At 35.1% G+C, this 12,609-nt stretch overlaps 1 protein-coding gene across 5 annotated transcripts in view; it reads right to left on the minus strand.

The window, feature by feature from the left end:
• Positions 1-12,609, minus strand: part of SLC25A13 (solute carrier family 25 member 13) — a 99,008-nt gene that overhangs the window by 21,035 nt on the left and 65,364 nt on the right. For all 5 annotated transcript variants that reach the window (XM_058026398.1, XM_058026416.1, XM_058026424.1 and 2 more), the window contains 2 exons: positions 8,825-8,877; positions 7,790-7,870 (listed from right to left, as the gene is read on the minus strand). In XM_058026398.1, coding sequence (XP_057882381.1) covers positions 7,790-7,870; positions 8,825-8,877 — 134 coding nt within the window. The remainder of the gene's footprint in view (positions 1-7,789; positions 7,871-8,824; positions 8,878-12,609) is intronic.

The following is a 12,609-nucleotide window of genomic DNA, read 5'->3' on the forward strand; positions in this document are numbered from 1 at the left end:
AAATTCTGTGTTTTCCACTCCAGAAGAAAGTACTAGATTCTTTTCCTTTCAGTGCTACTGACCATCAAATGTTCCTGCTCCTCTAATTAACCTTATTATCTATTTCAAATTGTAGCCCCCCTTCCTGCTCTCAGTTACATCTTTTAGGGTCAGCCTAGATCTTGCTTCTGCATCCCATCCAACTTATCACATATCCCCTTTTATGGTTTCATGGATAAAGAAAGGTGTTATTAGAGTGTTAATGTTTTTCAACAATATCACCCAGGGATAGCAATTATAGCAATTAATGGCAATCATAAAAATACATAAACAATATATGATACAATTACCAAAAAACAACCTCTGCAAAACAAATTGTCCACAGTGTCTTGGTTACTTGTTTAATCTACAAAAGACAAGGAGGTACAAATTCCAAGATTTTTAGTCAACTGTTTATCATATTCAGTCCTACTGTATATCATACTCTGGCCCAAGCCCTTACTCCTTTTAAGTTTCCAGATGCAGCTTGTTTTCCTGTGCATTTCATAGCATCCATTAATCCTAATTAAAGTCAACATTCCTAAAGTACAGACACTAAATAAAGATTGCTCATTGTCATAAAAAATTAAATTAAAAATGTACCAATGATTTCAAGAATGGAAGAATTACCATCTTCATTGTGTAATAAAGGGAAACTAAGGCACAGAACTGTTCAATGATTTACCTCAAAACCACATAGCAACTCTACAACAGAGCAAAGCTTAGAAGCCACATTTACTGCAGTGCTTCAAACTACCTCTAAAAGTTTTGGTGTTTGTATGGCAGTAGGTCCCAAGAGCATTAGATGAATTATGCCAAACTGCTGCACAGGGGACTTCACTATGGACTCTCCTGTTACCAGAAAAGCTGCCAAGTAACAGGCAGCAGTCCAAAATGATTGTTTTTCTTACAGTCTCAAAGGTGACCACCTTAATTTCTTACAGATCTCAAAGGTGACCACCTTGATTTCGTGGTACTCTATTCAGAAGCAAAGCATACTGGATTCTCAAAAGCTTGGTTCTATGCTACCTTTTCATTCCATAAAGCCAGGCCTCAAAAATCTAGACAAGCCATCTCATGCTATTTTGTGTTCTCTCATCTGTGGTCCTATCTACACAGCATTCTGATAATGCTCTTTAGCAATGGGAGTTCATATAGTAAATACCTTTTCTTCAGATCACAAGATTTCCTGAGCCCTCAATCATATGCTTTTCACTACCCTGATCAGCCTATCACAGAAACAGCTTTCATGCTGCTCAGGCAGAATTCTGGTTTTCTCTAGCTAATCTTTCTTGTCTTCTGAGGACAGCCTTCCCTTGGTCTGGCTAAGGTTTTACTTTGTGCAGCTCAAACAGGGAACACTGCTAGAATCACAGTCTTGTTAATGTCCAAATGTACATAAAATGTAAAGCAAGCTCTGTCAAATCCTCACATAAAAGTGCTCATAAATAGAATTGCAATTAGTCTGAACACAAGTACATTCCTGCTACTGTATTGGATTTCCAAGACTCAGATACAAGTTGTGAGGAGTGTCCTACAATAGAATATTAATGACCTGGCTAAACAGAAACAAACAGGAGTACGGTTTGTTTATAAGCACAGACCAAGTCGGCAATGGGAAAAACAATTAAAATTGTGGATATTTTCCACGTTATAGGTAATTCACTTCTCAGAAGCCTAGCCAAAAAATCAAAGTGGAGCCTACTTGATTGGCATTATAAAAGCAATTAACTTACAGACCTGTCAAATCTGTTAATGTTTGGCTCTGTCTGCTCTACTTGTCTATTTTGACTAGCTGTAGAATCATTTAATGATTTACAGACCTTTCAAGTCCTAAGGCATGGTAGCTGTATTAAAACTGTGTCCCATTATTTCTTGGTCACATCATAAATTACTGTGACATCATAAATATCTTCCTTTTTCTCACAGAAAGCTAGATTTTAATTCCTGATTTGAGTTTGAGCCTTTCTTTTTGGATTTGGGGTTTTTTTGAACCTTCACTGGTAAACACCATAATATTTTACTGCCAGTAAAAGAAGAAGTAAAAGGAGAAAGGGACATGTAATAAAATATAATTGTCAAAACAAATCCATGTGTTAAACTGCAGTGTGCATTCATGTAAAACTTTGCAGTCATTATTTCTAATATAACATGAGAAAAAAAAATAAGTTTCATGTTGAATTAATATTAAGTAAGTTTGTTGGGAAAAAATGGACTTTTTAAGCATTCAGAATTGTTTGGTTCTGGAATCAGAAAACTATCAACCTACACCTAGGCATCCCTCCTTGTTTTACAGTTTGAAAAAAAGTTTGAAAACTTTTCTGTCTCTCTTTTTCACGCAGAAAGGAAATGAAAAGAAAGAAAAGAGGGAAACAAATCTCTTATTTGTTATGGAAAAATACTTTTTGTGAAAAAAGTTTAAATTAGATTAACTAATGCAAAAGGAAAATTCAAAACTAAATGAAATCAAGTTCTGCAAAATTCATTACTGATTTAAGGAAAGACCAGTTTAAGTAGGTTTGACTGGATGAAAATTTCAGCAAACTTTTGTTTTAAGAACATTCAAACCTGCAAGGAAATATGGGGTGAGGCCAAAGAGAAGCAGGAACTTTACACCAGTAACTTTCCCAGCCTTTAGTACAACTCCTTGGAAAGGGCTATCATGTTACTGTGTGTTGCCTTCCCAAACCTCAGCATAAGGCTTACGTCTAAAATTAGATGAAAATTTATCAGAGTCAATTAAAACAGAGCAGTGTTGAAATAGAGTGAGTTTGGAAATGTGAAATAAAATTTAAGTCCAGATCTAGCTGGGGTTTTTTTACCAAAAATTTATGATTAGTTTAAATGATTTTCAGCATGCTGAAAATAACTACAATTAGAGTGGTTCAGAGAACTGTACTACACTTTAAAAATACTTAATTAATTATAGTATATTCAGCTATATTATATTAAGTATCTTAAACAGAATTTAAATCTAAATAATTTATTGAACAACATCAATTTTATGCACGAAAAACAGCTTTAAATTTAATCAAGGGAAAAAAGCGTTCAGAAAAAAGATTCTGAAGTTTACCTTAAAGCAGATATGAAAGTTGGATATACACAAGAAGGTAGGACTCTCCTTGAAAGTAATGGGTCCCCAGCCACAGGGAGAACAGACCTCTGAGAACAAATCTGCTAAGCATTCAAGAGACATATGCCTTTTGCTGTCAAAGGTCATAAGAGCAATCATCAAGATGACCATCTTCATTTAGCTATCTCAATAAACTAGACCAAAGCTTTTATGTGTGACAGCAATTGTTTGCTTCTTTTTTGTTTTTTTTCCCAGATATACATGCAGGTTTTTTTTTCCCCTGGCATATACACTGTGCAGTTTAATTTTACCTATAGCTCAGCTTCTCTTGCCAAATATAGATGAATGTTAACATATTTAGGTTGCATAATAACGAAATCAAGAATGGCACCTTCAATCTCCTTTAGTCCACAACTTCCAAATGTCTGAATTTTTGAAAGTAAGAGATCTAAATGTGGGAATTGCAATTTATACATCCTCTGTCTCCACTGCAATGCCACGAAGAAAATGTAGCTCAGATGTGAACTTATCTTTATTACTCTCTGAAACCTAAAATAAATGTTTTAAGTAGCTTAATAAAACTACTTGCACTGGATCTGTTATTTGGCACAATTCACATGGAATTTCACATCACATTCCTGCATAAAAATTAATTCTGGGCAGGATTTTGCACTCAATGTTAACCATATCTAATTTTTATGTTCCACAGCAGAGCTGAGGCTGCCCAAGCAGGTCTGATGCATTTTAACTTTATTATGATTCCTATAAAGTCTCTCGAAATATGCCTAAAATTGCCTTGACAATTTAAGCAAAAGCAGATCTGTATGGGATCTGTAATTGTACTGTGCTACATGATTTAAGCTGGCTAATAGTGAGCACACACTGAGCAGCTGGGAAGGAAAAGACTGTGTGTTCAGAAGGAGAGGGGAGAGCAGAAGGAAAGGTTAATAAAGCAAAATGTAGTTCTCTTTTCTTGCTGAAAATTACGCCCCTATTTACCGAGATCATTGTGTTAATATATGCAGACAAGGCAACATACATTATATAGCGATTCCTTTAGTCATGCTGTAATCCTTCTTGTGTTTTTCTTAGTATTCTTTTATGCTTTATATCCCTCTTTATTTTGCATATTTGCATCTCCTTCCCAGTTACACAAATGTAAATTTTTCATTAAATGTTGAACTGCTTTATTTAAAGTACTAAGCAAAATTACTGTCTCACCTAAAAAGATAGAATTAAAGGTAATGTCTCAAAACCCCAAATATAGTATTTATGACACTTTTACAAAGAGAGTCTTCCATGTGTTAATATAACTCAAAAAAAGAAGAATAATATATAATGCTATATAAAAAAATCAGATTACTTTCAACAGATATCTGTAAGTGAATGAAGATTTAAAAAAGCAAGCAGCTAAACTTGATATGACTTAAAATTAATTTTTTATTTAAAATATAAAAATATAAAATTATTTTTTATTTAAAATATAAAATCAAGTAAAAGACCATGAAATAAAGCTTCCAGAAATTTCAATATTATTGCCACTATAAAAAAATATTTATAGTACAGTACTTACAGCTTACACATCCTTTTATTAAGGAATTCCGAAGGTAAGTTATAGCATTAGCAGAAATCAAACCCAGCATATATGTGTCCATTTTAATTCAATAAGGTTAAGCCAGCTTTGTGGTTTAGGTGCTCAGCAGATCTTAGCTCTACAGCATCATTACACCCTGCCTTGAAACTGAAGATTTTTACTAGCCTCATAATGATAAGGGTTATGTAGGATTTGCATGAGTGATGAGAGTCCAAAATGCAAGCAGAGATCAGAGTTCATGGTGGGTGTCAGGCATTGTGCAAATCTGAAAGCTACACGCATTTTTATGGGTAACAAATACTATAGTCATTAGGAAAATTTCTTACAAACAAAGGAGATGGAAATCTTGTGTTAGTAATTTACATAATAGCCTTCCTTAAGTATAAAGGTTATACTTTTAATTGTATTCTTGGGGGTCTCAAAAAAAAAATCTCAACCAACCTATCGCTTTCATCTTCACGTAATAAAAAGCTATGAAACAGGCTGTTAACTGAATTAAGTGTCACAAGGTCATGAAATAAAAGATCTATTTTCTTCTTTTCTTCTTTCTTTTTTTTTAGGAGAGAAAACAGTTTACAAAACAGAAAAAGACTTGTTCAATGAAACAATCAGCTTTAGTTACAAGTGCAAAAGTCAGCCATGTGTACTAATTCACAGTAATTATGATGCAAAGTGAACTCCTTGGAGACTCAAAAGTCAATGCCTGGCAATGGTTGGGCAAACAGCAGAGTGGAGCTACTCAGGTGATACTGACCCCTTCAAAGCCCTTTGTGTTACTGAACAATCCAACCTATCCAAGGATCTGCTTGTCCTCCCTTTCCTAGGTATTATTACTATACCATATACACAGGGCTGCTATTTAAAACATTACAAACTAGCATGCATCCTAGCACTCAGCTCTTGCATAAGCAATGAATACACTCCAAGGAAACAGAAGCACTGAAGAAGAAAAATTTAAATCTGTGTTTGTAACACAATCCCAGCTGAGAACTAGACGGAGAACGTGGAAAGGTGATAGGGCAGGAGTCTTAGAAAATTAATCTTAGTTGTCTTCCCCTTTTTAGACTTTAACACATCATGCCCTCCTGTCTTCTTGCCTCCCACATAAGCAATTACTACATTGTGAAATGAGGTAAAAATCCAAGAGTGACAATTTTCGAGCATTCAGCACTGTCCGTGCTGCTTCCACAATGAAATCACAGGTTTCACGATGGCTTAAACAAGGACTAAAAGTTGGACCAATACAATGCTGAAAGCTAGAGGAAAAAGCCTGTTTTTGGCATCTCATATCTGACACATATATTTACAGTATGACAGAAAAATTCACCCCAAAAAACCTAGGAACTGCTGATAATGAGAGGCTCTGTTACTAGTCTGAATTGGGTTTAAAATTACAAAAGAGCCAAAAGACCACCTGCAGAAGAGACAAGTTGCAACCTATCTACCTGGCACCAAACTATGCCCTTAAGTGGAGCACTGCAGTTAAAAGAAAACTCAGGGCATTCTGCCACTGCATGTCTACTGCTACAACTTCATGCAGCATCTCACTGTTAATATAAATTTAGGACAAGCCAACATTTACAGCACATTTAAAATACATCTCAAATCACCTATCTCTTAAAGCAGATCCTTAGTTTTCAATGAACTGCTGGCAAAAAGCTTGCTGCAGCATTCTCATGAATGACAGGTCTCTGTAAAGAGTGCTTTTTGTACTGCATTAAAAAATTCACAGCAGTCTGTAAAATAAAAACTCTAGATCAAATGACATTTTAAATGAAAATTTCGCAGAATTCTCTATGGCTGCTATGTTCATGAGACTTTTTATTAGTGCAAGGGGCAAATACTTTTTACTCTGCAAGCACTTTATTGCATTTTTCCTTCATTTACAGCATGCTTTTTATTTAGGGCTTTAGAGACCCACATTCTTCTCTCCCTCCCCTTCTTTTTTTCTTCCCTGAATGCTCCTAAAGTTACAGAACAAGGGGATCCTACCTGGCAGTCTACAACAGGTCAGTGATCAAACAGAAGGAGCAGTGAGACAGCAGCCAAATCCTGCCCCATCTCCTGAGAATTACAGAAAGCCAGGGCTTCTCAGCCTGCAATGCAAGCGAGCCCCTACACCCTGAGGCTCAGATAATCGTAGTTCACTTTCTGCAAGCACACACAGCACAAATCTCTGCACCTACTGAGGTTAAGATGCAAGCATTTTTATTTAAGTTGCTGCTCACTGTAGTTTTCGACACAGGTAGAAGCTGCTTGAAAATGTGACCTCATCTGTCTTATGACAGCAGAAACAAAGATAGATTAAAAATACACCAACATTGCTCTGCCCCAGTGATCAAAGCTGTTTTAAATAAACAGTGCTCTTTATCTGCAAAATGCACTGGTCTTTGAACAACTATTCATTTTACCTAAAGTATTTACATTTGCTTGAACAAATCAATACAGCAGATACAGTAAGCTGTAATATGAACAGACAGAACTAGACCAAGTAGTGAAGTATTATCATTTACCCAGTAATGTGCCAGTTGTTCATTAAGATACTACTTTGTGCAAGGAAAACACTCTTAAAATCTTAGTGGGTTTTAAATACAGCCTACATTCAGGAATGCATTATGCTCTGAGTTAACATTACACAGCCTACGTCTGCAACGAACTCAAAGAAGCATGAGCAGTCTTTGCCATTTTAAAAAGCCAGTATCACTGCAAAAAGTGAAAATTAGTGGGTGCAATAACACATCAGGAAAGAAGTGACGTGGTAGAGTGGGTGCCACAAAGTAGTAACTAATTATTAACTTCTGGAAAGGTTAGCATGAATCCTCTTTAGGCCATAAGCTACAGCCAACATGAATAAAGACACATTCTTGATTAAGGAAACAAACTCCAAGCTGTGAGAATTAGAGAGCGCAGTTAAAAGGCACGATGCACAGGAACATTTACCCTTTCATCAAGAACGGCTGGCCTATCTAGGAAAGAGCTGAGATGCTCTAGCAGAGTCTGCTCTTGAACCGGATCTGTGGTTAAACAGAAGCCTTAGTCCACACAATTAATCTTATGAACTGCACTCTCATGAATGTCATATGAAGGAAATTAAAGATACTTACACAGCCACCAGCAAGAATTTCTGCAGCCAGTGGGACAGATCCATCTTTAGCCCTGAACTTATCTCTCACAAAATCATTAACCTTAAAAGACAAACATTTATGAAAGCTGATAAATTAAAAGGTCAGAGAAAACACTCATCAGCTGCAAATTCTGTGCAAATGAAAATGCAAATATACCCACTAAGCTAGCAAACTACAAGATATCAAAGAAATCAAAGTCTTAGATTTTACATTAAATATTCTAAAGCTATGTTCTTCCTTCTAACACGAATTTGCAGTATAATTCAAATACTTATTATTCAAAAAACAAATCATTGCTAATAATGTAATTTTTAAAATCAGAAAATTATAAAATACATTAATATTTTAGAGGTGTCAAATTAATAGAAAATTAAAATTAACAAATTAAAATGTCAAATTAATATCAGAATGTTCAATACTAAGCTGTAACACAATGGCAATTCAATTAGTAGCATTACATGCCTTTTTTAAAATGCATACTACTAGCTTTGATGAATACTGTCTTATCAGTGAATAAACAATATATTATGATTGGATTATAATTAGAAATTCTTAAGTGCCTTACAAACACTTAAGAAATAACAAAATTACAGAAGTAAAACATTTAGAAAAAAAAATCACACAAACAAGTTCCTTTCTTACCAACAGTTCACTACATGCTCATATTATTTATCTCCTTTTGCACTGGAATCATCCATACAGTAACCACGTGGAGACACAAAAACAAAAGCTCTCCAATAAATAACTATTCTGATTTGCAAAGAAGTGAAACCAAAGGCCTATGCTACTTGCAAACAAGCAGATGAGCTGAACAAGTTGAATGAGCTTGTTCTATTTTGGAGTGAGTCCAAAAATAAGTTTTCAGTAAGATTCTTAAAATTTACATGTACACTTCTGGATGAGACTTGTATACCACCTCTACTGTTCACAAGTCAGATATTAACAGTTGCCAATTTTAATTTGCTGCATTTTACAATGTGGAGAAATGTGAAAAAAATCAATTTACAAACTTACAGTAAGTTTTATGGCCTTCTCTGGTGCTACTCCTAATAGCTGTGGTAACAGACCTGTAACATGGAAACAGAGAATTCTAAGGCATTGAGTAACTTGGTATTAAATAAACAAATCAACAAATGTATGTAGAGACCAGCACCTAGAAACAGGCGATTTTTACAGCAATTTTGTGTTATTATATATAATGAGAGTACTTAAAACATTCAATTTTGAGAACAAACTTTGTGCTACCACTTCAAGTGCTACCACTGTCCATATTTATTTGTTTCTTTTTCTTTTTAATTCATGCTAGCTCATTTTAAATTTAAACACTAATATAGATTTGCCAAATATGCTTCAGTAATGTCCTAAGCTGACTTTTATTTTCTGCATCTTCACACAAAAATCAAGACCTTCTAATTAATTTTGTGAGACACACTATGAATCCACTCCAAAAGTCAAAACCTCAGTACCTTTTCCTAGCAAAAACAATGGCATTAGATGGCAGGACTGAAGGGGATAGGAATCAAAATAATGCAAAACATTCAAACATGTATGACTGCATTCTTGAGCTCTTTGCCCAGCTAAATCATCAGCTCTTAAAACAAAGGAAGTTATGTTGCTTTCTATGCAGGTATGGAATTTTCTATTTTATTTTGTTAGAAGTGATGTGTTACAGAACTGGAAGTGTGAATTTCTGACTGTCAGCTTCACTTGTTTGAAGTGAATGGTCGATATTTTGTAAACATTTGAATGACACAGCCTAAAAATAGGCAAAGCTTACCAACTAAGCCTGAAGCTAGAATGGTGTTGCAAGCCTTCATCAGCATAATGAAATTAGGACACCATTCAAAAATGTGAGAAAATCACCCCAGCTAGAGCTCCTGGTGCAGAACCCTTTGTTTTGCCAGCTCAGGCATCACATTTGGGTGCTTTCTACAAAGCCTGACATTTTCACCTCTCCATGGTTTTATTTTGTTGAAAAGAAGCCCCAAAACCAATTAAGTTTCCACCTCTAAAAGTCAACCTGCTAAAAAGCATTTTCTTAAAGAACTAAATGTGAGAATAACACAGAGAAAAATGCGCATGGTCTGATTTAGTACATTCTTCAATCCTGCTATCATCCATCAGCTTTACTGGTTCCTACCGATCCTCTTAATAAGAAATAGGCATTGAAGAAAAGCATAATTTGGTTTGTGGTAGCAGGAGACTATGTTCATACACTGATGTCTTTATACTGATGTGCACATGCATGTAACATTTACCCAAGATAACTATGCTGCATTATGATCATATGACTGAATATTCAAATTTAAAAATACAGTAGCACTAAGTTCATATACAGTTGCTCAAAACTAAAAACAGAATAAGTTAAATTTTAGAATCTGAGTTTCTTAAAAAGTGTTACTTGTATAACTGATGTGAAAACAGACCTCAATGAAAAACCATTAAGCCGTTCAGAATTATGTAATTAAATATTACATTATCTGCAGCACTATGAGGGAAACAGAATAATATAAAATGAACAGGATTTTTTTATTACAAAATTATCTCTGTAATTGCTATAATATTTACAACTTGCTATAAGACATGTGTGGCTTTATGTAAACATTATGGCAAATAACTTTGTAGCTTCAGAGATTAAAAAAATGTTCCATATACTTTAAATGCACATCTTAAACCAAATCCAGCAAAATTAAGCAGGTCTGATATAGCAGATACAATTCCAAATACAAAGGTCATTAATTTTAAAATCACATATACATATTTATTACACCCAAGCTATACATAACATGACTTTCAAGTCGTATTTTATCAAATAAATCACAGAAGGAGACATTCTAAAATATCAAGATAGGAATAGTATAAAAGTAGTCCAGTTGATGATCTGCATAAACCTCCAATCTTGGAACCAACATTAGCAGGACAAATCAAATGCATTTTCACTGAACTGATCTGAAGGTGGCCTTTTAACCATTTTCAGCTCCCAAAACATTGCATTTGCAAAAACACTGGCAAAGTCATAATAAAAATATGTTTATCTTGGCACAAGTTATTTTTTTCCCATCTGGTTTATTCCTTTTGTACTCAAATTTGATTGGGACTGTTACAACTCAAAGTTTTCCATAAAACTTCAAGGTAGAAAAGAGAAAGATTAAATAGAATAGGCAGCAGTTTAAAAAACCCCAACACCAGAAAAACCCATCTGAACAACCAAAACCTAGAATATTTTTCTCTTTTCCTGCCTCTACTTCACACATGATTTTATAGTATAAAAGTGCTTTGTAAGTTTAATTGCAGATAATGCTGTATATATCTACTGGAAGATAGCAAACAGTGTTCTATGAAAGGCAGCATGAATTTTAAGACTAGGTTTTATAGCTTTACCAGGTACAGCTAGGTCTACTGTCTCCAGCATCTTAGGAAGGCAGAGGGACCCTTCATTTGATCTCATACCTATCTCAAAGTAGTACCTGTGCATTCTATATGCTGTGACCATCAAAATTAAATTTTCTTTTCTTTATTGTTTTGATGAGAGCCCTGAAACACAGTCAAAAAATTTTTAGACATGATAAAGATGCTAAGTTTTGAAAGAAAGCAAGCACATCAAAGGCCCCATATGAAAATGTCATATTTCTGTTGGGGTTATCTTGACACAGTGGGAATTTCTTAGTGTTACTATGCATTAGCAGATCAGCAATATGACATATACACAGATGGGGAACAGGCTTAGAAATGTCTGACAGTGCCTTAAAAATGCATGCCTTTTGTAACATCAGAGCAGAATATCTTGCACATAGGCAGCCTGTGAGTATAGTACATAGTAAACACATTATTCAGTGCCTTTTTATATCCAAGGCTTTTTAGCAGCAATTACAATGTACCACTTTGTGTCTGACACACTGTCATAGTGGGACTCTCAGGGAAGGGGAAGGTGTGTGCAAGACAGAGCACCAAAAGCTGCATTCATTTTGTGACACCCTACAAGTTATTTTCTGAAAGCAGTCTAAATACATTGTGAACACACACACAACAGCTCGTCCAGCCCAGCTGTACTGATAGCACTGAGAAACAAAAATCTTACTGGAACAAAGTATTTTTTTAGATGTCTAACAGGGAAGTTTCAGTTTCACACCATGTAACAGATGTGATTTTCCCTTTGTATTAGGAAAAACAGTGACTGAAGGTTCTGTTGCTCAGTCTAGATAAAATATTTGAAACCATTAGGGCATCTCACAGGAAGACAGTAATGGAAAACTGCCACATATTTCCATTACAGGATTCACACAATAAACTAGACAATTAATTACCAGTTGCCATTCAAATATAGCTCCCTCAAACTGGAAATGGGGTATTTCCTGAAAATGTTGTGCTTTGACAGAACTTGGGGTACAAGTAGGCTTGTAGTTCCCCATCATATATATGGTATGCCATTGCATAATTTGGAAGGAAAGCTTCTGCCACAGTCTTTTTGCATTATTAGCATGGGAGTCCATCAGTAATGATGAAGCTGGATGATGAACAAATCATTAAAATCTAAATTAGATTGCATTTGGAGTCACTGCAGGGCTAGAAGCACCATCAACAGAAATAAAACTAACAAACAAGCTCCTGAACAGCTAATGACCACAGATGACAGTGTCTTCAATAGCATTCCCTCTCTTTTCCACCCTCCAGGCAAAGTGGCATTAACAGCATGGCTACCAAACATCCTCCTAAACTACATTTTATTTCTGGTACTTAAATTTTCCATGAAACTTCCATCAAGTATGTGTGAAATAATCTCTACTGGATGCTCCATTTAA

Source organism: Melospiza georgiana, chromosome 1 (assembly GCF_028018845.1).
Source record: "Melospiza georgiana isolate bMelGeo1 chromosome 1, bMelGeo1.pri, whole genome shotgun sequence".
Lineage (NCBI taxonomy): Eukaryota > Metazoa > Chordata > Aves > Passeriformes > Passerellidae > Melospiza > Melospiza georgiana.